Here is a 25,964-nt window from a genome sequence, read left to right as displayed (position 1 = left end):
GTGGATCTGCATGCAGCGTTGGCTCAACATCTTACTTGCCAAACACCGCGGGTGGCGTCACGAACTATCCATATAAACTATACTATTAACATCACCGCCATTGATATTGGGCGCCCAGGGCCATGGACTGGGTCACTGCTGCTGTGACACATCCACCTGACACTGGCCCGGTACCGGGTACCCCGCTGCCCTGGGTGTGAGGGCGACCCAGGCACGCTCTAGCAAACTGGAGTGATCTGGAAGGTTGCAAACTTCTGAAGACGCTGCGATAGAAGATGAAGAAGGTGGTGCAAGAATAGAAGCAGGGAACTTAGATTAGAAACACCACTGCAATACTACTTAAGATAATTAATGGATAAAGTTGCCTTGCTGATATTGGTGTGTACAGCAGATTTGTCAACACATATACACACACTGTACATATAAGATAGGGAGAATTATTAATATTATATTTTTTTTATTGATTTTTATTATTTTTTTTTAGGAAAACCTTGGATTCCCAAGATTAAGACAGTAGATCCTGTTCTAGAAAGTGTCACGCTTGAGCCAGAACTAGAGGAAGCTTTGACCAATGCCTCTGATGCTGAGCTGTGCGACATTGCAGGTGAATATTGGCCTAATAAGTGACGAATGAAAAAAAAAATAACTATTTAAACCACTGAATTTAATTCAGTTGTTTTGTTCTCCATGTAAGTAATAATCCCTGATAATGAAGAGTTTGATGCAAACTACCGAATGCATTACATTACTTAGCTGTTTCTTTCAGCCTATAGCTACTGAATGAAGCAGCAGTGAGTTTGTATACTGAAAAAAAAACAGGGAAGGGAAGTGGGTATGAGTAGGGCAGTGCAGTAGTTGTTGGGGGTCCCTGCAAGGGGCCGCCTGTGATTGAACATAGATCACCTGTCCCTTGTCTATATAAAGAAGCCTTAAAGGGCTTTCCCAACAATAAGTGGCTTTAAAAATTTTTAGGATCAGAAATTTCTTTGCTACTAGCTTAATAAATTTTAATAAGAAAGGGAATCTCCATTAACAATTATTTCCCTGTAGGTACGTGTGACGACCGACTGGGGGGTGGTCCCTTTTTCGCCGCGAACAGACTTGAGACAGAAACCGGTGTATGTTCAACAAGTCCTCTTTATTGGCCGTCCTCCCGACGACCACAGCAACACGACAACTTCCGTACACACAGGCCCGGGTACCTTGCACCTTCTTCTCTCTCCTACAGTGACGTCCCTCGCGGTTCTATCGCTGTGGCTGCCCTAGGCCTACCACCACAACGCTTCGCCTGCCCGAGTCCATCCGTCTGGTACCCACGGGCTTCCTCTGTCCTGCTGCTCTCCTGTCAGGGCCACCCCCCTGACTGTCTCTTCTTCCAGTCCCTTCCGGAATTCTTCCTCTTTTCAGTCTTTTTCTCCTTCAGTCTTCCCCTCCGCTGAACTCCTCCTCCTGGACAGTCTTCCTTCTGGAGCTCTCTCCCCCTTTTTATTCCTCTCCCTGGGAATTCCCCTCTTGAGTCCCAGTAACTCCGCCCACCATGACTTTGCGGTTTCTTTAGCATTAGCTGCTGTTAAGTCCTTTCCCTGCTTCCTTCTGTCTCCCTCTAGTGGGGAAACCTTAGTACTGCACTGTCTCCTTCTCCTGCTGCTCTTTGTCTCCCCCTAGTGGCCAAAACCCAGTACTTCACCATCTTTCACTTTTTCTAGCTGTCTCCCCATATGAATATACCAGTTCAAATCAAGTATATTTACCTCACATCTTACATTCACTTTCCTGCTTCAGACAGGTCCATAGGTCAGTCCACTTCCCTACATCCCCATCGGCTTGCACTAGGTTAGCAAAATAAACTCAGATTTACACACCACGCTCCATCTATTCCTCTCTGTAACTACGGCCGTTGTTGACAGGGAGAGTGAATAATGTTGATTTTGGTATTTTTGCTTACAGCAATCCAGAGTATTAGGCAGTGATATGTATAGTATACTTTTCACAAGCCCTATTACATTTACGTTAGGAAGAGTTATTGGTATGCTGACAATATTGGCATATATACAGTGGGGAAAAAAGTATTTAGTCAGCCACCAATTGTTCAAGTTCTCACACTTAAAAAGATGAACGACACCTGTAATTGACATCATAGGTAGAGATGAGAGTCAAAATGAGAAAGCAAATCCAGAAAATCACCTAGTCTGATTTGGCAAGATTTATTTTGCAAATTATGGTGGAAAATAAGTATTTGGTCACCTAAAAACTTGCAAGATTTCTGGCACTCACAGACCTGTAACTTCTTCTTTAAGAGGCTCCTCTATCCTCCACTCATTACCTGCAGTAATGGCACCTGTTTGAACTTATCAGTATGAAAGACACCTGTTCACACCCTCAAATAGTTACACTCAAAACTCCACTGTATTAGCTGCATTTGAATCTATTTAATATACAAGATGGACATCCACAGCACAACAACTCTAGCACAGAATGTCAGTTCCTAAATATGTTTAAATTAGCAAATTTCAATGGTGTTTTCTAGAGAAGTAATCACTATAGAATTAAAATGGCCGACATTTTGTTACATTTCCACAAACCTGTCCTAGAATGGTGCCTTTGAGCATGTGCAGCAGGATACCTCACTGCAGTGACTTGGAGACAACAACCTATATCATGTCATTCAGAAAGACAAGGTGGACTGCAGTGTGAGCAGCCTCATCTTACCTCAGCACCCCTTATATCGGTAGTATTAAATCAGAAAGACAGGATGGACAACAGTGTGAGTGAGCTTTTCTTACCTCGGCACCCCTGGTATCTCCAGTATTAAATCAGACATACTGGGTGGACAGCAGTGTGAACACCCTCTTAGCTCAACACTCCTGGTATCTTCAGTATTAGATCAGAAATACTGGCTGAGCAGCAGTGTCAACAGCATCTGAGATCATAAAGTCAGTGTAGACAGCAGTTTGAGAAGCCTTCTTACCTCAGCACCTCTGGTATCTTCATTATCAGATCTGAAATACAGGGTGGCCAGCAGAGTGAGCGTCCTCATCGTACGTCATTACTTTTTAAAAATTGCAGCATGTGAATTCTTTCAGTGTTTTTACTACAATTTTTCCCAAGTTTCAAAATTACTTAGCACCAAAAGACACCAAAAAAACGCACCAAAACATATAAAACATATGTATCAAAATGTGTTTCTTTATAGGTGTGTTTTCTGGCAAAAAACAGCGTTCTTCATGTAGAAAAGCATGCAAGAAAGCTACGTATGTTTAATGCATGTGTCTGGATGCAACGCACAGAGAACATGAGGTGGGAAAAGTCAGGGATCGATATAGTTCTATTTATATAGAAATCCCAAAAAAAGGCTAAATACATAACAGCTCATCCATAAGAGTACAGCAAAAATCCAAAAAGAAAAAATAGGACCAAAGAGCAATAAATAAAATATGTAAATTTTATTGTTTACAAAAATTGAATAGAAAGTAATATATGATATATATAACAATATGAAAAAGGGAATCAACAACACCTAGATGCCACATTCAGATTGGGTCTGGTATATAAAAGGCAAGTTAGTTGGTAAAATCCGTATATAGCATATACCCAAAGAATATACAATTGGCCATAAGAGAACAGCAAGTGTGAAGATATAAATAAACAATAGCCGCCAGATATGAAGTTTATGAGAAGTTGAATAAGCAAATATCTCTCAATTAGTGAGTATAAAGTGCAATAGTGCAATATAGGTGGTCCAAAATACGGACCTACAAATAATAGTGCATAAGAGAAAATATAACCTGACAGCGAAAATAGCATTCAGTAATACCGGCCATAAGAATACATAGAGAAGGTATATGGAGGTAAGTAATATAATGAATGCATATAGTGCCAAAGACCAACCTTGCTGCGATGTGGACAGGGGGACCCCAACGCGCGTTTCGCTTCTTTGCTTCTTCGGGGGGCGTAGGTCCGTATTTTGGACCACCTATATTGCACTATTGCACTTTGTATGGATTTTACCAACTAACTTGCCTTTTCTATACTAGACCCAGTCTGAATGTGGCATCTAGGTGTCACTGATTCCCTTTTTCATATTGTTATATATCATATATTACTTTCTATTCAATTTATGTAAACAATAAAATTTACGTATTTTATTTATTGCTCTTTGGTCCTATTTTTTCTTTTTGGATTTTTGCTATTCATATACAGCAGTAACTTTACAGTGACTTCAAGTAACTCTAAACAACTAATGTTAGTAACTATGCAAATCAAAATTAAAACTAATAACAAGTTTTGAATAGCGTCTTTCACTATATAACGTTAACATTGTTTTCACAAAGGTGGTGCTCCCAGTCGTGGGAGTCACCACGGAAGTTTTCTCTGCAGCTCTGGCCCTAGCAGGGGTCAACAGCTTTTCTCTTTGAAGTAGTTTATTAATGCACATTGGTCTTCCCACGCACCAACCGACCCCCTCCCAAATTGTTTTCATAATCACAGCCAACCCTGGTACTGTTGGTTATAGTTGGTTGTGACAGCCCTGCTCATTCGTGTTGTTCATCTACTGTCGCAGGCATGCCTCTTCTGTTTTAGCTGCTTATCTTCTCTTGACCATCGGCAGAAGTCTCTTAAGCTCGGGGAGGAGAGGACTAGGCCTTGGCGCTGGACCAGTGCTGGGCGCAGATCCTGATCCTGACCAGCGTAGGTGGATCTTGGAGTTCTCCTGAGGGGAATGCAGATCTTGCCAGGCACTGACCCGCATCTTGGTGGTGTACACTTCCCGCTGAGGCATGGCACGCTGGTCTCAGTGGTGTCTCTGGAGCACATCTGCTCCGCTCTCTTCCCTGGCACCAAATCTGCAGGGCTTTTATATCAATGAAGTCCTTCCTGTGGATCACCTGATCAGGTCCATCACGCAAAGTCGCTCCCCCTGCAAATCTTCCAGCACAATTTGGTGCAGCTTTATTTCGCCAGGCCAGCAGATGGCAGGCTACTCATTAATGGCACAATGCAGTAAAAATGTTTATACACCAGATGCCGATAATCTCTGTTTTTTTTTTTGACAAGTATGAAACATTATTTATGTCCTAGCACTTTCCAAAGATTTCAGAACACAAATCACATCACCTGATAGCAACTGCTTAAAAGGGCATCTGTCACCACCTTTAACTTATCCTAATATGGGCATACATGCTGAAAAAAGTCCTACCTGTATGCCTCATGTATCACTCTATATACTGTAAATGACCTCTTCCAGGCTATGGGGAGGATGGTGCCTGGAAGATAACTTTGCCTCCAGAGCTTACTTTATTTTACCTGAAGGTGGCGTTACTAGTGTGAGACAAGAGCAGAATATTTAGAATTGAGAGTCCTCAGTGGTTGATACCATCTTTTCAGTTAGCCATTAAAAGGTAACAAATTGCAAGCTTTCGAGACTACGCAGATCTCTTCATCAGGCTGGACTAATACAAAATCTGAAGGATCACATATTTATACAAAAGACAGCACAGAAATAACCCAATAGCTAAGAAAAAAGAATGGATCTACCTGTGGCAAAACCTTTTCGTATCCCTGTCTATAGCATGATGGACATTACATTACTTGTATTAAAAGGTAACTTCAAGTCTCAGAGAGAGAGAAGAATCTCAAAGTACAAATTTATGAAAACTTTCCAAACATTCAGTGCAGGAATGAATGTGTTGCATGGATTTATGTCTTTTTACATCAATTAAGGAATTTGCTCTTTAGACCTTCTGGGGTCATCACAACACAGAACCAGACAGACTCAATCAGAGGGCAATAAAACCTTCACAGTGCTTATCTATGAACTGTTCCAATATTTATGCTTATCCCTCCCCCATAATGACTATTCCGCTTCACATCACTTGTCTTAGCTATTGGGTTATTTCTGTGCTGTCTTTTGTATAAATATGTGATCCTTCAGATTTTGTATTAGTCTAGCCTGATGAAGAGACCTGCGTAGTCTCGAAAGCTTTCAACTTGTTACCGTCTTTTCAGTTAGCCATTAAAAGGTATCAACCACTGAGGACTCTCAGCTCTGAGCTCTTCTGTATTGCAACAATATTGCAATCCTGTCTGCCTGTGAGATGGAAGCTGAAGCTGAGAAGAAGCAGATGTGTCATCACACTGGTAACCATTAGGCTGAGTTCACACGTTGCATTTTTTTTCGCATTTCCGCGGCGGTTTTAACCACGCAATTTTGCCGCGAAAAATAAGCATCCCATGCATTCCTATGGGATTCCGCAATGCTGTGCTAATGCTGCGGTTTTTACCGCGGCGGAATCGCTTCGCGGTAAAAACCGCAGAATCGCGGCGATCCCGCACCCATAGGAATGCATTGTTCTGCTTACTTTCCGCATGTGGCTGTGCCCACCATGCGAAAAGTAAGCAGAACATTTGCGGATGGTACCCACGGTCTGGAGGAGAGGAGACTGTCCTCCGGGCTTTGGGTACCATATCCCTGTAAAAAATAGAATTTAAAATAAAAAAATTGTTATTCTCACCTTCCGACATCCCACGCAGCCTTCCCGCCTCTCTCCACTCTCTCGTTCCCAGTAATCCTTTGCGAAAATGCCCGCGATGGCGTCCGTTCTCGCAAGATCGCGAAGTCTCGCGGTCATTCGTGCAACGTCATCGCGAATGACCGCAAGACGTCGCGATCCCGCGAGAACGTACATCATCGCGGGCATTTTCGCAAAGGATTACTGGGAACGGCTGCGCGGGACGTCGGAAGGTAAGAATAACACCATTTTTTATTTTTTTTTACATTTTATCTTTTACTACTGATGCTGCATAGGCGGCCTCAGTAGTAAAAAAATTGGTCACACTTGTCAAACACTGTTTGACGGGTGTGACCAACCTGTCAATCAGTTCTCCAAGCGATGCTACAGATCGCTTGGAAAACGCTAGCATTTTGCAAGCTAATTACGGTTGCAAAATGCTAGTTTTTCCACGGGAAAATCGCGGGAATTTAAAATGCGATTTTCCCGCGGAATGGAATTTCCGCGAGAGTTCCGCTACGTATGAACTTAGCCTTACACATCACACTGGTAATCATTACACTTGTAACTCCCCCTTATATTTAAAACAAGCTCTGGGGGCAGAGTTATCTTCAAGACAGCATCTGCCCTAGAACCTGTAAAAGGTCACTTATTTGAAGTGATAAAAGATGATTTTTTTCAGCAGTCTATAACCTGTCGTCCAATCTGATGCTGGGGCCTGCTGGGTGGTCAATCTTTTGAATGACAGCCCTGCTGCTTAATCTGGTCTAGCCTGTGGGATTTCCTCAAGGTGTCTCTCGTTCTTGGTAATTTGCTAGCTATTTAACTGACTATGGACAGACCATTGTCAGTTGTAGCTTTGCTCAGTGAGGTGTGTGCTTAGTGTCTGATTTTTTCTTGATCTTTGTTGCCGGATCTTTGATTTGTCTTGGCCATTCGTGTGTATTATCTTTTTTGTCTTGACACTCTCTGGCCTCAGGTACTTGACCCCGGACTTGGCTTTTGACTGTCCACTTCTCTTACCCCTTTATCTTGATGCATCCTCCTGGAATTAAACCCCGGACTATGACTTGACCATGCCTTTGTCTGTACTATGAGCCCTCATGGTATCTGATCTCGGACTCAGAGTCACAGAAAATTCTTTTTGATGAATCTAATTGATGTGTAACTCATTCATCATGCTTCCCTTGTTTTGTTTTTGTTTTTAAGCAACAAATCAACAGGATAATGGAAAATTAAGAGTATGAACAGAACTTTATATATGGTGTAGAATTTTGCTGTAGATTACCTACATTTCTGAAGCAAAATTGGCAAGGTTTACATGGGTTGTACACAACCCCTGTTAAAGTGCAGAAGCCCACATTGTGAAGTAAAAAAAAAAAATATACTCCCCTCCCGCACTGTCGTCGTTCCAGCAATGTCTGCCGGGGTTTGTATAGCATTGTTATTCCACATGAAACCTGCAGCTGCTTTGCTCTTATGCCTTCCACTTTTCTGATATTTGTCCAAGAGAAGTAAGAATGCAGCAACACAAAAATATCTGTTGATTTTTTGCAGAGGTCATATGGCATAACAATACCACGCATACTCACTCCAAAAGACCGAGTACGGAGTTTTCTAGAAAGGTGCCAGTGTGTGAGGTATGTATGTTTTTTTTATTTCACAAGATGGAGTACTTCCTTTCAAAAGGGATTGTCCAAATAGTGGAAACCTCTTTAACCCCTTTCCGAAATTATCAGTAATAATATGTACATGCGCCCTGGTGCTTATTGACTTGGGATGGATTATTATGTCCATGTGAGGGTTAGGGGGCTATAACCCAACTTTTGTTATCCCTTTCAGTTCCGGTTAGGAACTTGCAGCTCTCTGGCACCCCCCTTATCATTAGGTCAGTCAGGGAACTGCACGCAGAATAAGTAGTCGCCAGAGAGGCTGCCTTGTCGCATATTGGCTATCGGGTACTCTGCAGTGAGGGTGGTGTGTATATCACCAGTCCCAGGTGAGGAATACACACACAAACCTCCGATCCGTCACTGCCAGGATTCCCCAATACCACCAGGATGCTATGCTGCCACCAGTTCCTCGTTTGATACGAAAACTTATATCGGGCCTGGAACCAACCCAAAAATTAGTGTGGTTTGGCACGGAGTACATGTCGGTTTGATCTTAGAGAAAAAGAATGAAACTAGTAAATTTACAAGTTTATAGGGAGTGTTTACAAAAATGCAAACATGTTACAAAAGGAGACAAAATACAGTATGTACAGACAGTTACAAATAAGGCTGGTTTCACATTAGCGCCCCTTGCTTGTAGCGCCGCCTCCTAGCGCACAGCGGCGCCTGCGATCGGCGCACCCTATCTTTAGCATAGGGTGCACAGATCGTGCGCAGGCCGTGCGCTCGTTGCGCTTTGACCTGCGCTGCGCACTTTTGACGGTGCGCCGTGCGCGCCAAAATCAAACTTTTCGGATTTCGGCGTGCTCGGCGCACCGTCAAAAGTGCGCAGCGCAGGTCAAAGTGCAACTAGCGCACGGCCTGCGCACGGTCTGCGCACCCTATGCTAAAGATAGGGTGCGCCGATCGCATGCGCCGCTGTGCGCTAGGAGGCGGCGCTACAAGCAAGGGGCGGGCATGCCGAGCAGAGAGCCGGCTCGGGGGCGGAGCTACCCCCGGCCGTGCGTGCGCTTAAAAAGCGCTAATGTGAAACCAGCCTAAAAGGGAATAAAATAAGAAACTTACTATATCTCAGACACTGGTATGACTTGTCGATGAGGGGACGGAAGTTCCCAAAGGAAAGATTCAGTCCACAGCATGGATGTTCGTTGTCATCTCAGGTCTGAACACCCTACAAAATGGCTGTTCCTGTTTTATAGTTTGCCCATAAACTTAGGGACTCCTTCCTTGCTGACCTCACTTGGTGGGCCGTGATAGAGGATGTACTCCCCTTTTGAGAAGTTATTAAAAACTTCTACTTGCCATATCTATGGCTGGGGGGCTCACAGAGTGACGACAGTGGCATTATATTTTCTCTTATGAAATTATCTTTCTTTTATGACCAAATATGCCATGTCTGCTTGGTACTGGGGTGCAGAAACTATTTCCCCGGTTTCTGAGGACCCTGAAAGCTGGAAAGCGCTGCCGTGCATAGCTTTAAAGGGAATCTGTCACCGCTTTTTTCGAATATGAGCTGCCGGCACCGCCATCAGGGGCTTATCTACAGCATTCTGTAATGCTGTAGACAAGCCCCCGATGTAATCTGAAAAAGAAAAAAGTTAGATTATACTCACCGGGGGGCAGTCCGATCCAATGGGTGTCGCAGTCCAGTCTGGCGCCTCCCATCTTCATACGATGCCGTCCTCTTCTTTCCTTCCTGTCATGGCTGCGGCGCAGGCACACTTCCCTGCTCTGCCCTGCCCCCCCCCCCTCCGGTGAGTATAATTAACTCTCTTTTTCTTATCTTTCAGGTTACATCGGGGGCTTATCTACAGCATTACAGAATGCTGTAGATAAGCCCCTGAGCTCATATTCGAAAAAAGGGGTGACAGATTACCTTTTAATTATACCGATTCTGAAAATATATTTTTCCTGTCTGTCGGATTATTGTGTTATTAAATTTGACCTGGCATAGGCAAAGGAGACCTTGCATCAGAAAAAAATGGACTTAACTGGCCAAATACAGTAACAGTGACCATGTGCTGAGGGGAGGGGGAAGGGTGGACATTCCACAGAAGGGAGAGGGAGCAGGAATTAACAGAAGGAAAATCAGTGACTTGCAGCTGTGTGGCTGAATTGTGAAGCTCAATGTTACACTGCACAAACCAAATGGGGGTGGGGCAGCCGGAGCTCTGTATGTGTACCTTAGGGCAATAGGAAATACTTCATATTTTCCTGACACCTCCCCCATTTGGACTGCGCCACGGAGGCACGACCTCTTGGTAATCCTCCATTTGCACCTCTGTGGGCTCATCCCGCCGGGTAACCCGTCTGCATTGCCATGTTCGCTGCCCATTTTATGTTTAATGGTAAAGTCGTACTGCTGGAGGGTAAGGCTCCAGAGTAGCAACCTTCCATTGGTATTAAACACGGTGTGCAGCTAACTCGGGGTTGTGGTCGGTCACCACGGTGAAGGTGCGCCCATACAGCTAGGGCTGCAAACGTTGCAGGGCCCAAACCATGGCCAGCACTCCTCTATGGCATCGCTCTGTACTAAGAATGGCTGACTGCTGTCGATTGCACAAGAGAGCTGCTTTCAAAGTACGAAAGGCTACCTCACAGTCATTGGTCCAATTGACTGTATGGGGTAGTTTTTTTCTTGGTGAGGTCCGTCAAGGGCTTCGCAAGGATACTATAGTTTTGTAGAAAACGCCTATAGTACCCTGCAGTGCCCAAGAAGAATATCATCTGCTTCTTGGTCCTGGGGGTGGGCCAAGATGCAATAGCATCCATTTTCCCTGGCTCTGGCCTCATAGAACCCCCGCCTACCTGGTGCCCCAAGTAGTGGACCTCGCTCATGCCCATATGGCACTTTCCTGGCTTGATGGTCAGGCCGACTTGGTGGATGTGCCTGAGCACCTCCTGGAGATGCTCGAGGTGATCCTCCCAGTTGGGACTGAAGACGGCAGTGTCATCCAGGTACGCCACCGCGCACCTCTCCAGTCCCTCGTCTGGTGGTTGACCATCCGCTGGAATGTGGCAGGGGCATTCTTCTCTAGCTCAGTCTTTCCAGGTCTGTTGGTAAACACGGCCTGGAAGGATTCCAACGTGGCTCGCAGCTTTGACCGCTGGTGTGCGGTTACCGAGGTGTTTACCTCCACATCCTCTGTGGACCCAACGGCCTTAGCTTGGGCCAACATGTCCAGGAGGGAGTCTTCCTCCCCATCCTTGGGCAGATTGCAGACCGGTAGGATGCAGGCTCCACGTTCTTGATGAGCTTTCATCATATTGACATGTAAGGCCTTCCGCCTACCCCGAGCGTGGTTAAGAGTGACCACGTAAGTGACTGGGTTAAGCTGTTGGTGTATGATGTACGGCGCTTCCCAGGCCGCCTGAAGCTTATCTTTTGGTACAGCAACCACACCTTCTGACCCACCTGATAGATCCGTTCCCGGGCGTTCTGGTCATACCAGTGCTTCTGGTCAGCCTGGGCCTGCGCCATGTTTTCGTGCACCAACTGCGTCAAGGTCTGCATCATGTCACGGAAGCGCATGACATACGCCACGATAGACACTTCTGAAGGACTCGGCTCTTCTTCCCAGGAATCTCTCACCAACCCAAGGGGTCCCCGGACTCGCCTGCCATACAGGAGCTCGAAGGCCAGCGGAACCTCTCGGTAAGCAAATAGCAGGTGTGGGAGATACCTCTCCCAGTCACATCCCTGGGTCTCAACCAGCATTTTTAGCATCTGTTTGAGAGTACTGTTGAAGCACTCACACGAACCATTGGTTTGGGGGTGATATGCGCTCAATACCAGACGCTTCACATGCATTTTCTTACAGAGAGCATCCATGAGGCGATACATAAATTGAGTTCCTTGGTCGGTAAGCATCTCCCAGGGAAGTCCTACTCGAGAAAAGATGGCCAACAGGGCATCCGCCACCTTATCTGCCTTAATTGAGGACAGAGCTACTGCCTCCGGATACCGGGTAGCATAGTCTACCAAAGTAAGGATGTAGCGCTTTCCAGAGTTGCTGGGTATGGCCAGTGATCCCACAATGTCCACAGAAATCCTCTGGAAAGGCTCCTCTGTCACTGGCAAAGAGGTCAGTGGAGCCTGGGGGGCAGACCCTGTCTTCCCCACTCTTTGACATGTGGTACAGGAGCGGCAGTAGTTGGTTACATCTGTCCCCATTTTGGGCCAATAAAAGTTTTTGAGACAGCTGAGCCTTAGTTTTGCTGATCCCCAAGTGTTCAGCAAGTGGAATCTCATGGGCAGTCTGTAACCTCTCACCCCTATATTGGTGGGGTACAACGAGCTGTCTTTCCCTCAACTACTCCTGTTGGGATTTACCAGGAACCGTCTCCCGGTACAACCTCCCTTGTTTCTAGAATACCCTCTCCTGGTCAGTTTCAGAGGTGGGCTTCTCGGCGAGGTTTCTCAAGGTCTCCAGGCTAGCATCTGAGTGCAGGGCGGCCTGGAACTCCTAGACCAAAAAGAGACTACGTAAAGGGAAAACTCTTAGAATGATTACTGTTACAAATATATTCAATTTTATTTAATTGTATAGACACCAACAAGAATTTCTTTTAAAAACATAACAATAAAAACTAGAGGAAACGGGCCAGCATATGTGGCGCCCCTGAGGCTCAGTCGCCACAGAGGTACTGCACCTCCTCCTGAGGTGTGGTACCCCACCATCCAGGTAAGGTAGAGACTCCCAACCACGCTCCAACACCTGCACCCCACACCACAAAATAGTGTAGCAAAGCACATTCAGCGGGTCCCTGCTTGGAGTATATCAAAGCACCCATTGGTGGCTCCCTGCTTGGAACACGAAACGTGCTGGGAGGTGAGTGGAGTTAGATCATATTACACAGAGTGGGAAGAGTTTATGGATTCAGTCATTCAGTCACTGGGAGTGAGTGAGGATGCAGAAAGACAGAGAGTGAGACAGAGAAGATCCCCGGGAGAGGGATGGATGAAGGAAGTGCTGCAGCAGGCCACAGTGACCTGGGTCTGCTGGCACCGGAGAGTGACATAGAACAGAAAACCTGATTGTTCCATAGAAAGAAAGGATTAGTACGGAACGTGAGGAGTAAAGGAGAACAGAGGATGTGGGTTAGAGGAGGACCCTTCCTAGAAGTTCTGGGTGCAAGGCCGGGGCCCGGTCCCCGAGGTTGTATGAATGCTAATGATCCTGCAGCAGACAGCGGAGGAGTAGAAGTTAACAATACTTTATTCCCACATCAGACTTGGGGGCACAACAGCAACAGAATAGTGAGCCGGGACTAGGAAGCAAGGAGTCCCCGAAGCAGGCTACAGCTGTCTGCCATACAAGTAGAGTTCATAAGAACATTGGACAGGAGGAACCCCAGTGTAACTTAGTACTGGGAGTACTTCATATATAGGCGCTATAAGAGGAGACGTTCAGAAAGGCACATGTTGACGGAGTGTTGGAAAGGAGTATTCCATCTGGCCTGGAGGTTGACTGAGCCCCTGACCCGGAGAACACGGCACGGAGGCAGGCACCGGTTTACACAACAGACTGTGAGTAAAGCTTTGGAACTACACGCTCTGGTGTCCTCCACTTATTCCTGCGCCAACACACCTGGCACTGCTACATCCTGGTGCCCGTCATTGCTTCACCTACGCCGTCCCTTTGCCTTCCTATCTACACTGCCCTGGGACTACAGCTCCACCTGTGGGGAGCTATAACATCTTTGCTGCGCCATACCACCAGTCCCAGAGGATCTGCATGCAGTGTCGGCTTAACCTCTCCCTTGCCGAACACAGGTGGCGTCACGAACTATTCATTTAATCCACTACATTCCACTATTCAATTCCCCTTTTTACATTGGGCGCCCAGGGCCACAGACCGGGTCACCGCTGCTGTGACATTCCCCATCTGAGTACCCCACAGCCCTGGGAGGGCGACCCACATACACAGTAGGAAATATGAAGGGTTATAATCCCAAAAATATGATATATCAGGAATATGGGGAAGCAGAGCTTAAATAGTGATATTTATTTTAAAGTGCAGTGCATATGTGCATAATATTCATAACATCCATTTTAAGTCTGCTGCTCCCATCATTCCAGAACCTCATATTGCATACAGTCCATTACATAGGCATCAGAAATAAAACATCATGACAAATGGGTATTCGTGATTCATGTGAGCTTCCGTACCTAGTTATTTAAAACTCTTATTGGCCACCCAACCCTATTGATTCATACACCAACAAAATAAACACTCCAGAGGTATTTGGATAGATTGGCCACAGCAGCCTTTTATTAAACATATAACATAACATTTTAAACACAATGTCCCAGAAGGGGTCGTCCTCGAAGCCCCAAACCATAAAACTCAGATTTGATATTCTCAACTTGGTCCCCAGGTCGAGTCTTGCCTCTAGCCGCTAAGCACCAGCTCAGAGACACATATCAACCCACTTGGCCAGTTTCCATTACCATTAAGCACGGGTCCACTTTAATCCCTTCCGCAGGATAATTCAATTACCCGTCCACTTCTATCCACCCAGGGGGGAGTCCAGGACCTCTTGAGATTCCCCCCCCAAACCGCTATTTACCAGCACCACCAACTAAGAGGACCCCCCCATGCCATATTGCCGTGACAAGTAATTATACAGATTTACAAACAAATTATAACCCCAACCCCTAAATACCGCCCATATCCCTACAAGAAAGGGAAACTTATTAAGACAAGATTAACCCCAAAGCGATTACCTAACCAAAAAACTAATTTAGGGAGGGTGGGTGGGAGCTTCTTGTCACTATGTGGGGGAACCTAAAATGGTTGCTCCACTAAGATGGCCACTGTCTTTATAATGATAAATTGTACCCCATCTCTGACCCCGCCTCCCCCTCATCCCAGCACTAGCCCCCACCTTATTCAAATACATTAACCCCATAATACCATTCTAATCCCTAACTCCAGATCACTATATTCCCACTCAACCCTGTCATGTCGGCCTCCCTTTTAAGGCCTGCGGCCCAGTACGGCCTCTCTTGATCAGTGAAAAAACATAAAGTGCACAGTGCAGATTGATCATCAAAGTAAAGAGTTCAGTGAACTACTGACCTGAATTCATACCATGCATGCGGGCACCGCCACCTCACACTCCAACGCGCGTTTCACATGTTGCTTTGTCACTCCCTGAACTCTTTAATTTGATGGTCAGTTTGCACTGTGCCCTTTATGTTTTTTCACTGATCATGATGTTTTATTTCTGATGCCTATGTAATGGGCTGTATGCAATATGAGTTTCTGGAATGATGGGAGCAGCAGACTTAAAATGGATGTTATGAATATTATGCACATATGCACTGGACTTTAAATTACATATTATCACTATTTAAGCTCTGCTTCCCCATATTCCTGATATATCATATTTTTGGGATTATAACTAGTGTTGAGCGATACCTTCCGATATCTGGAAATATCGGATCGGATTGGATCGGACCGATACCCCAAAAATATCGGATATCGCCGATTCCGATACCGGAAACCAATGCAAGTCAATCGGACACAAATATCGGAATGAAAATAAACCCTTACTTTCCTTGTAGGTTAAGTCTACATGAAGGAAAATAAGGAGACATTAAAGGCATAGAGGTTTAGTCCAATCAAATGGAATAGTAGGAATTAATTTTTTTTTAAGACGTTCGGAGTTACAAAGATATTGACTATGTTAAGCTTTTTTATATTTTGTCAGATATTTATGTTTCACTACTTCCATGCTCTTCACCTTCTTTTTTACTTCTCCCACACTTTCTCCTTCCTCATCCTCAGCAGCAGCATCTTTTTCATCAACTTCTTCTTCACCTTATTCATCTTCTTCTTCTTCACCTTCTTCCTATTATTCTTTTTTTTTACATTCTTCATATTCTTCTTATTCAACTATTATTCTTCTTCATATTCTACTTCTTCATCTTCTTCATACTCTTCTTCTTCATTATATTCTTATTTCTGACAGGCACTGCTGTAGTTGTTATCTATAAAAGTTTGAAGATTACACCTTCCGTTCTGCCTGTCACAAAAGATTTACAACAGGATTTGTCCACATTCACTTTTGCCTGCAGCAGCAGGTATTTTCCAGGGGTACCACGAGGAGGAAGGGACTCACCCCCATACACTGCTTAGTCTTCTTCTGCTTATAATTTAGATAATATCTTTTGCTCTGATTTTTAGTCTTATGCTTAATGTTCTTCTCCTTTTTGTTCTGCAGCTGGTTGTTGTTCTGCTTCTTGGTCTTCTGTCCCTTGTTCTTCTGTATCTTGGTGGTTGTCTTCTTGTTCTTTGTCCTCTTGGTCATCTTCAGGGTCATCTTCTTGGTCTTCTTCGGGGTGGTCTTCAGGGTCATCGTCTTCGATGTCGTCATCTTCTTCGAGGTGGTCTTCAGGGTCGTCATCTCCAGGGTCGTCGTTTTCGGGGTCGTCGTCCTCTTCGGGTGGTCTTCAGGGTCGTCGTCTTTAGGGTCGTCGTCAGGGAGATCCAGAGTGATTACCAAAAACCATTTCAAAAAGCTTGAACTTGGAAATGTAGCAGAAGGTACAAGAAGGCTGAGGAACTGCTGAGAACCAGCTGACGGTACTGGAACCTGGATGGGTAGCCGAAGGTACAAGAGCCAATGGAACTACCGAGGACCAGCTGATGGTACTGGAACCCGGTTACTAAGCAAGAGGTACCTGTGCCAGAAAGCACTACCAAGGACCCGCAGACGTTCGTGGAACTCTGATACCGAGAAGGAGGCACCTAAGCCAAAGGCTCTGCCTGGAACCAGCTGACATTACTGGAACCCAGGGGGACATATTCAAGATTGACATCCAAAGAACCAGCTAATGGTACTGGAACTCAGATAGGCAGCAGAAGGTACACATGAAAAAAAAAGTTACAAGGCCGCGAGCCGGAAGGAGTTACCGAAACCCACAGTCCTACAGGGGGAGCTTGTCCTATTGGCAATACGGAACCAGCCTTCATTGCCAGATCCCGCAGCCCACATAGGAAGCACCTAAACTGCAGGCACCATAGAGGTGGCTAACCCAACCGCAACACGACAGGACAGCGTATTGGAGGCAAAATGACGTTGACACTACCTGGAAACAGCTGGTGTGCTGGAACCAGGCTGGGCAGAAGGGAGTACCCGTGCCAAAGACACTTCTGAGCAGCAACTGGCGGTGTTGGAGCCCAGGGATTACAGTAGAAACTAGAGTGTAGCCAGAGGCCTAATTGGTGTACGTTTAATATCTGTAGTAGTGGGAGTGTTGTGAACTCATTTTCTGGTTTACCTCTGGCTTCTGGTGAGGGTGGTAGAGCTGGCTGTGTTGACAGAGGAGTCGTGAGTTCTCCATCCGGGCTCCCTCTAGTGGTGACAGTAGGTAATGAAGCTGATCTAAATTGCAGAGACCTGCCACCTGAGGAGGAGGACTGAGTGGACATCAGGAGTCTCTGACTGAATTTAAGACAGTTGATTCCCTAATTTTGTGCTGGTGATTTTTTCCTACCCTGAGGTTCTGTTTCCAGTTCTGTTCCTGCCTACTCAAGCTAAGTGTGCTCTGCTATTTTTTCACATGAGATTTGGTCTGGTTTACTCAGTTTTTGTGGTCAGCCAGCCCCTGCTGGGGCTGTGCTGAATTTCCATTCTTATGGCTCTGTTTATGCCAGTTTGCTTTTTGTCCCTGATCAGATTGGTCTCTTTTTGCTCTGTCTTCAGAATATACCAGAGTACTGATATAGGGAATTGAAGTCTAGCGACTTCAGGGTTTTTGTTATCACAAAGTGTTTGACATTTTTTGGCAGGGTTTTGTGCGTGATTACAGACATCATCTTTCCTTTCCTGTCCTTTCTAGTTAGTGTGAGCCCCATCGTTTGCTCAGCCTATTTTTCTATCTGTGTTTGTGTTTTCATTTTGTCTCACCAACAATACATGTTTGGGGGCTGTCTATTGCTTTGGGGTCTGCTCTGGGGCAGTTTAGATTTCCCCTTTTCTTGCTTTAGGCTTATTTAGTTCTCCGGCTGTGACGAGGCATCTAGGATCATCGTAAGTATGCTCCACGGCTACTGCTAGTTGTGTGGATAGGATCAGGGGTCTGCAATCCGCTTAGTTACCAACCTCTCTGGTTTTCTGTGGCTTAGCTTGTTTTTGTTTTTCCTCCTCGGTGACTCATTCATAACAGAATCACCAGCCATACCACAGATTCTAGGGTACTCAAAAGCAGGAAGAGAAAATTGTAAAAAAAAAAAAAAAAAAGTGTCAATTTTTTTTTTTATATATGTATTTTTTCCTCTTTTTCTCTGGGGCCGTAGGAGGATTTTTTCCTTATTGGAGATTAAGCAATTGTCTGATCGTGTGGAGCAGCTCGCTGCTGAAGTGCGGGGAATTTCCGCCTATCTCGCTCAGTCACATGCTGTTGAACCAAAAATCCCTACTCCTGGTGTGTTTTCTGGGGATCGGTCTAAATTTTTGAATTTTAAGAATAATTGTAAATTATTTCTTGCCTTGAAGCCTAACTCATCGGGGAGCTCTGCGCAGCAGGTTAAAATTGTCATCTCCTTGCTGCGCGGCGATCCCCAGGATTGGGCGTTTTCTTTGACACCTGAAAATCCTATTCTGACTAATGTGGATGTATTTTTTCAAGCCTTGGGGTTGTTGTATGATGAACCTAATGCTATTGATCAAGCTGAGAAAGCCCTATTGGCATTGAACCAGGGTCAGGATTCTGCAGAGTTATACTGTCAAAAATTCCGAAAGTGGGCGGTCCTTAATACATGGAATGATGGTGCCTTGGCAGCTCTCTTTCGCAAGGGTTTATCAGAAACCGTAAAAGACATTATGATGGGATTTCCTGTTCCCTCTGGTCTTGACGAGTCTATGTCATTAGCCATTCAAGTTGATCGGCGTTTACATGAACATAAAACTACGCGAGAGGTGTTGCCACCTTTTCAACAAATGTCTGAACCTATGCAATGTGATAGAGTTTTGTCTAGGGTGCAACGTCAGGAGTATAGAAGGCATAGTAAGCTGTGTTTTTCTGTGGAGATGTCTCTCATATTATTTCTGTCTGCCCTAAACGAGAGAAACGTTTGCACACACATTTGCTGTGGGTGGCGTACAACCTAAGTTTCGTTTGGCAATTACTCTGATCTGCTCCTTATCCACATTTTCCGCCAAGGCTTTTGTGGATTCAGGAGCGGCTTTGAATCTGATGGATTTGGATTTTGCTAAACGTTGTGGCTTTCCCATGATACCTCTGCGGACGCCTATTCCTTTGAGGGGTATTGATGCTACTCCTTTGGCGGAGAATAAACCTCAGTTTTGGACCCAGGTGATAATACGGGTCGCCCCAGACCACCAAGAAAATTGTAGATTTTTGGTACTGCATAATTTGCATGATACCATTCTTCTGGGTTTTCCCTGGTTGCAAATCCATAATCCAGTTTTGGATTGGAAATCTGTGTCTGTGGTGAGTTGGGGCTGTCGGTGTGCTCTTGGTGACACTCCTGTTTTCTCCACCTCTCCCCAGTCTCATGATGTTCCTGACTATTTGGCTGATTTTTATGATGTATTTAGTGAGAGTAAGTCTGCATCCCTGCCTCCTCATAGGAGTTATGACTGTGCAATTGAGTTGAAGCCTGGGTGTAAATTTCCCAAGGGTTGGCTTTTCAACTTATCTGTACCTGAACACGAGGCTGTGCGATCTTATATTAAGGAGTCGTTGGAGAAGGGTCATATTAGACCATCCTCTTCACCCATAGGTGCTGGGTTTTTTTTCGTGGCTAAGAAAGATGGTTCATTAAGGCCTTGTTGTCATGATCCAGGACGGGATTTCGCTTTGGCCCGTCCTGGATAGACTATGGGTTAATTGTGCTGCCTCTCTCTGGCAGAAGGAGGCTATTTAATGCTCACTGGACCTAGGTCAGGTGTCTGTTATACTCCTACCCTCGGCTGAGTTAAGTGACCTCTTGTATACGTGTGCCTTGTGCCTGATAACTTGTTGCTTGTTTGGTTGTGATCTGGTTCTGTCCCTGTTACGAGTTCTGCCTGACCCCCTTGTACCGTACTGTCCTCTCGTGTATGACTCTCTGCTTGTGACTCGACTGCTCTCTGCTCGTCCCTTTGGTACCGCACCGCCCTCTTGTGTATGACCTTTGGCTTCATCTGACCTCCCTTCTGCTTGTCCCTCCTGTACCTTGTTCGCCTGTATTGTGTATGATCTCTGGTTTGCCCGACTGAGTGTTCTTGCATTTCAGTAAGCAGAACGCTAAGCCCCGCCCCCTTGTGGTCACGTGACCGTAGGTCCCGTGCCTGCTTGCTAATACTTCAGTGTGCAGGTCCTATGCGTCTGTACTTTCCAGCTGTTACTGTTCCCGGGACCCCTACAGCACTGGTGAGTCCCTGCTCAGCGGAGGCTGCATGCCGGTGCTGTCAGGAACCTGATATTATAACTGACCCATACCATTTTTTTTTCTCTGCTCCCATTCACCTGTGTGTGTGATGGATCCTATGCACGCTCTTTCTGAGCAGGTTAAGCACCTGACACAGATGTCTCAGAAACTCCTGGGAGAACAACGAGTCCTGGCTCAGTCTCAGCAGCTGATCGCCGACACTGTGCAGGGGTTTTTCCATCGGGGGCTCGGGATGTTACATTAATTTCCCCGGAGTCTCCGGTTAAATTACCGGATACCTTTTCTGGAGATATAAATGAATTCAGAGTTTTCAAGAAGGGATGTAAGCTTTTTTTCCTTAAGACCACACTCTTCTGGGGATGAAAGTCAGAGAGTGGGAGTTATTATGTCTCTGTTAAGGGGAGCCCCCCAAGCTTGGGCTTTCTCCCTTCCTACCACGGCCCCTAAGCGTATGACTGTGGATGCATTTTTTGAGGCCCTGGGGCATATTTATGATGAGCCTGATCGGATGCATATGGCTGAGGACATGCTGATGAGTGTTTGCCAGGGGAAGCACTCAGCCAAGTTGTTTTACTCCGAGTACAGACTCTGGGCTGCTGAGGTCTGCTGGAATGATGCCACCCTCCGGGGGTTGTTCCATAGAGGCCTGTCTGAGCATCTGAAAGACGCCTTGGCTCTCCATCCCCCGCCTGATTCCCTGGAGGAGGCTATGACACAGGTCGTCCGAATGGATCGCAGGTTACGGGCGAGGGGAGTGGTGCAAACAGAGACATCATTCTCCCAAGGAAGGGGAGCCAGTCCTACATTGGAAACCATGAAGATGGGAACCATCGACCTCAAAGAGAATGAAAGGAGACAACGGCGCGTGGAAAAATGCTGTTTTCACAGTGGCGATTCTAGACATTGGAAAAAGGATTGCTCCTCCCGTCCACTTACCAACAAGCGACTGAGCCCGGGTGATTATCGTGGAGGTCACCCAGGCTCTCAGGTACCCTTTTCTGCCTTCTCTAAAATGTTGTTGCAAGTGGAACTTTGTTGTGGGAGTGTCTCCACATCCACTTCTGCCTTCGTGGATTGCGGATCGTCATTGAACTTTATTGACTCTGAATTAGTGTCCAGGTGTAAGTTAGGGACAGTTAGCTTGGAGACTCCTATTCACATTGTTGCCATGGACAAAACACCACTGGTTAAGAATGACATTACGTTTTGTACTGAAGAGTTTCTCCTTAAAGTGAGTTCCTTGCACCAGGAACGTATTTCATGTTTTGTAATGAACAACCTGCCTGCGGGACTGGTGTTGGGGTTCCCCTGGCTACATTTGCATAATCCTGTGATTAATTGGGAATCTCGGGACATTGTTAAAGGGGGTCCCTATTGCTCTGAGAAATGTCTTGTTTCTGTGTCTGTGTCGTCCGTGGGTCTGGAAGGTATTCCGGAGTGCCTGATAGACTATACGGACGTTTTCTCCGAAAAAGAGGCTGAGGTTTTACCACCACACCGCCCAGTGGTTGTGCCATTGACCTAGTTCCTGATGCTAAATTGCCCAAAGCCCGCTTGTATAACCTCTCGGGTCCGGAACGGGCTGCGATGAAGGAATATATTTCCGAGAGTCTCCGTAAGGGACATAGTCGTCCTTCTGTTTCTCCTGTAGCAGCGGGGTTCTTTTTTGTAAAGAAAAAAGATGGTGGTTTATGCCCATGCCTCGATTTTCGTGAGTTAAATAAAATAACTGTGAGGAATACGTATCCCCTTCCACTTATTCCTGATTTATACAATCAGTTGTCTGGAGCTAAGTGGTTTTCGAAATTAGATCTATGGGGAGCGTATAACCTTATCCGAGTCCGGGACGGAGATGAGTGGGAAACCGCTCTTCTCACTACTGAAGGGTTGTTTGAAAATTTGGTCATGCCTTTCGGCCTGGCCAATGCTGCAGCGGTCTTCCAAAATTTCATAAATCATGTGTTCTCTGATTTGATTGGACGTTTTATGGTGGTGTATTTGGATGACATTTTAATCTACTCTCCTGATAAACAGGCTTACATTGGTCATGTTCGGGCAATTCTCCAAAGGCTCCGGGAGAACTGTCTTTTCCCTTACGTCCCTCCGGACAGCACCATGGAGGACGTCCTTCCTTGCCCTATAGTGGGACAGGATCAGAGAGAGGTTAAAAGGCACCTCCCACCTCCACCCTCCAGTGTTTTTCCTGTCCCGGCAGGGGACGGTTGTATGAGAGGTTGCTCTTAGAGCGAAGATAGCCTGTGGACATTTATTGCTTTCCATTCCCCTGGCAGGTGGTCTGTGGCTGATTCCTCTCTGGGAGAGGTCCCTCAGCCGTCATTGTTGTACCAGACGGGATTGGGGGTCTCAGCCCTCTCTTCCCCGCTGTCAAGTGGACCGTGGCTGACACCTCTTAGAGAAGTTCCTCAGCCAGCCTGCATGATGGGCTCAGGGGGATCATGCGGCGCGTCCAATCCTTCCCCCTGCCAAGGGGCCCAGGGCCAACACTTCCCGGTGGGGAGTCCCTCTGCCCCAGAGACCAGTCGAGCGGACGTGCTCCTGGGTTGAGCCGCTCCTCCCGGTGGGAGGCTCTCGGCTCGGACGCCGGCCGGCAAAACATGGTTAATTCCGGAAATCATGCGGTGGAGAAGGCCGCCGCGCCTCCGGCAACGTCAGCATAAGGTCGGCGTGCGTTCCACGGCAGAACGCGGAAGTGCAGAACGAGACAGGCAACAGCCTAGTTTCTTGGATCTCGTGGGGAAATCACTGGCAGTAATACAACATTCCTGACCGAACGCCACTTCCCTCCATGGTAGGCTCTCGGCGTTACCAGCTCCCCCTGTCTTTCTAGCAGGTGTGGAGCCAGCACAGGTGAGTGCACGCTGGAATGTTGTGTTCAGGGCCTGGCCTCTGGGTTAATACTAGCCTCATGCCTTGGTGCCAAAGCTGGGCCTAGAGCCTCATGTGCTGAGATATGCTCCACATATAAGCAGCTAGGCCTTGGACCTCTAGGCTATAGTAAGGCCATTTGTCCAAGCCACATCTCATATTGGGACCTCAGTTAGTTGCAGACCAGGTCTGCACAGAGCCTTATGGCTGGACACATGGTGGAATGCAACACAGGGTCTCCAGGGAGTCTGCTCTCCACCTGAGTCTCATTAATTAGCTCCTTCAGGTGGAGCTGGTCTGACAATTGAGATATACTATTCAGAGCGAAGGTTTATCCGGATCTCTGATTGCTCTCTTGGAGGTAGCTGGGGACCTGGCCTCTTGTTTGGCACCTTCAAGCAGGGCCGTAATCTGTGCATCATATTACATCATAGGGGCATCGTTTTGTCTCTGTGCATCGTATCGCCGCTGAACATCGTATCGCTGTGCACGATATGGCCGCTGTGCATGATATATGGCCGCTGTGCACGACATATGGCCGCTGTGCACGACATATGGCCGCTGTGCACGACATATGGCCGCTGTGCACGACATATGGCCGCTGTGCACGACATATGGCCGCTGTGCACAACATATGGCCGCTGTGCACGACATACGGCCGCTGGCACGATACACGGCCACTGGGCACGATACACGGCCGCTGGGCACGATACACGGCCGCTGGGCACGATACACGGCCGCTGCGCACGATATACTGCTGCCGTGCACGATATGTTGCCGCCGTGCACCATACGACCGCCGTGCGCCATACTGCCTCTGTGCATCATTGTGCCTCATATTGCATCATTGTGCCTCATATTGCATCATATTTCATCATTGTGCTTCATATTTCATCATTGTGCATCATATTGTATCATTGTCCATCATATTGCATCATTGTGCTTCATATTTCATCATTGTGCATCAAATTGCATCTCTGTGCATCATATTGTATCATTGTGCATCATATTGCATCACTGTGCATCATATTGCATCATTGTGCATCATATTGTATCATTGTGCATCATATTGTATCATTGTGCATCATATTGTATCATTGTGCATCATATTGTATCATTGTGCATCATATTGTATCACTGTGCATCATATTGCATCACTGTGCATCATATTGTATCATTGTGCATCATATTGTATCATTGTGCATCATATTGTATCACTGTGCATCAAATTGCATCACTGTGCATCATATTGCATCACTGTGCATCATATTGCATCACTGTGCATCATATTGTATCATTGTGCATCATATTGTATCATTGTGCATCATATTGTATCACTGTGCATCAAATTGCATCACTGTGCATCAAATTGTATCACTGTGCATCATATTGCATCACTGTGCATCATATTGCATCACTGTGCATCATATTGTATCATTGTGCATCATATTGTATCATTGTGCATCATATTGTATCATTGTGCTTCATATTGCACCAGTGTGCCTCATATTGCATCATTGCGCTTCATATTGCATCATTGCGCTTCAGGTTGCATCATTGTGCTTTATAGTACCTCTGTGCATCATATGGCGTCATAGTACTTTGGTACATCATACGTCATCATATGGCTTCATAGTGCCCTTTGTACATCATGTGGCTTCATAGTTCCCTTGTGCATCAGACTGCATCAGGGGGCTGCATAGTGCCTCTGTTCACCATGCGGCATCATGGGACCTCTGTGCAGCGTATTCCACTATGTGGCTTCATAGTGCCTTTGTGCTGCAACATAGAGCTCTATAGTGTCTGTGCGTCATACTGCATCATATAGCTTCATAGTCCCTGGGTGCATCATATTGCATCATAAGCCTTCACAGTGGCTCTATGCATCATATTGCTTCATAGCGCCCCATAGTGTCTTGGCACATCATATTGCGTCATGGCGCTTCTGTACAGCATAAGGCTTCTGTGCATCATATGGCGTCATAAGGCTTTGGTACCCCTGCGCCTCAGGGGGTCATTTATGGGTCCTAATACCTCTGTGCTTCATAATACCTCGGGTGCTGTGGCTTTGGGCCTCTGGCTTAGACCTTCTGTCTTGGGCATTTTTGTGGGCCACACCTTGTATGGTTGGCCTACCACTTCACATTTTGTCTCAGGCCCCAACTCTGGTCTTTGTGTTTCGGGCCTAGACCCAGTTTCGGTTGCTTCATTCTTGGCAGCTGGACTTAGCCAGACGAACAGTTATGCTTGAATTGGCCTAGTAACTTAGCATTTCTTCTATTTGGAACAGATCTCTAAAGTGAGTTACTGTCTTGAGGGCTAAAGGCAGGTCCCTCTCACAGTCAACTTTTAAAGCGAGACATACGTCTTTGGGGTTCATCCTTTAAGTGGACATAGCCTGGGTGCAGAAAATCCCATAAGGTGGGAGGAAACAATTCTTCCCGACTCCACATAGAGCAGTCGGACTGGTTTCCTTGATAGAGACCC

The 25,964-nt window shown here is 46.1% G+C and overlaps 1 protein-coding gene across 4 annotated transcripts in view; it reads left to right on the top strand.

Moving 5' to 3' along the window:
- TMOD1 (tropomodulin 1) overlaps nt 1–25,964 on the top strand; it is a 186,101-nt gene that overhangs the window by 43,200 nt on the left and 116,937 nt on the right. For all 4 annotated transcript variants that reach the window (XM_073549738.1, XM_073549736.1, XM_073549737.1 and 1 more), the window contains exon 4: nt 485–604. In XM_073549738.1, the coding sequence (XP_073405839.1) occupies nt 485–604 (120 nt within the window). The remainder of the gene's footprint in view (nt 1–484; nt 605–25,964) is intronic.

This window comes from Dendrobates tinctorius, unplaced genomic scaffold (genome assembly GCF_039654945.1).
Source record: "Dendrobates tinctorius isolate UK_male_01 unplaced genomic scaffold, ASM3965494v1 ptg000160l, whole genome shotgun sequence".
Classification (NCBI taxonomy): Eukaryota; Metazoa; Chordata; class Amphibia; order Anura; family Dendrobatidae; genus Dendrobates; species Dendrobates tinctorius.
The sequence above is the reverse complement of the archived record's forward strand: the minus strand, read 5'-3'. Positions and strand labels throughout refer to the sequence as shown.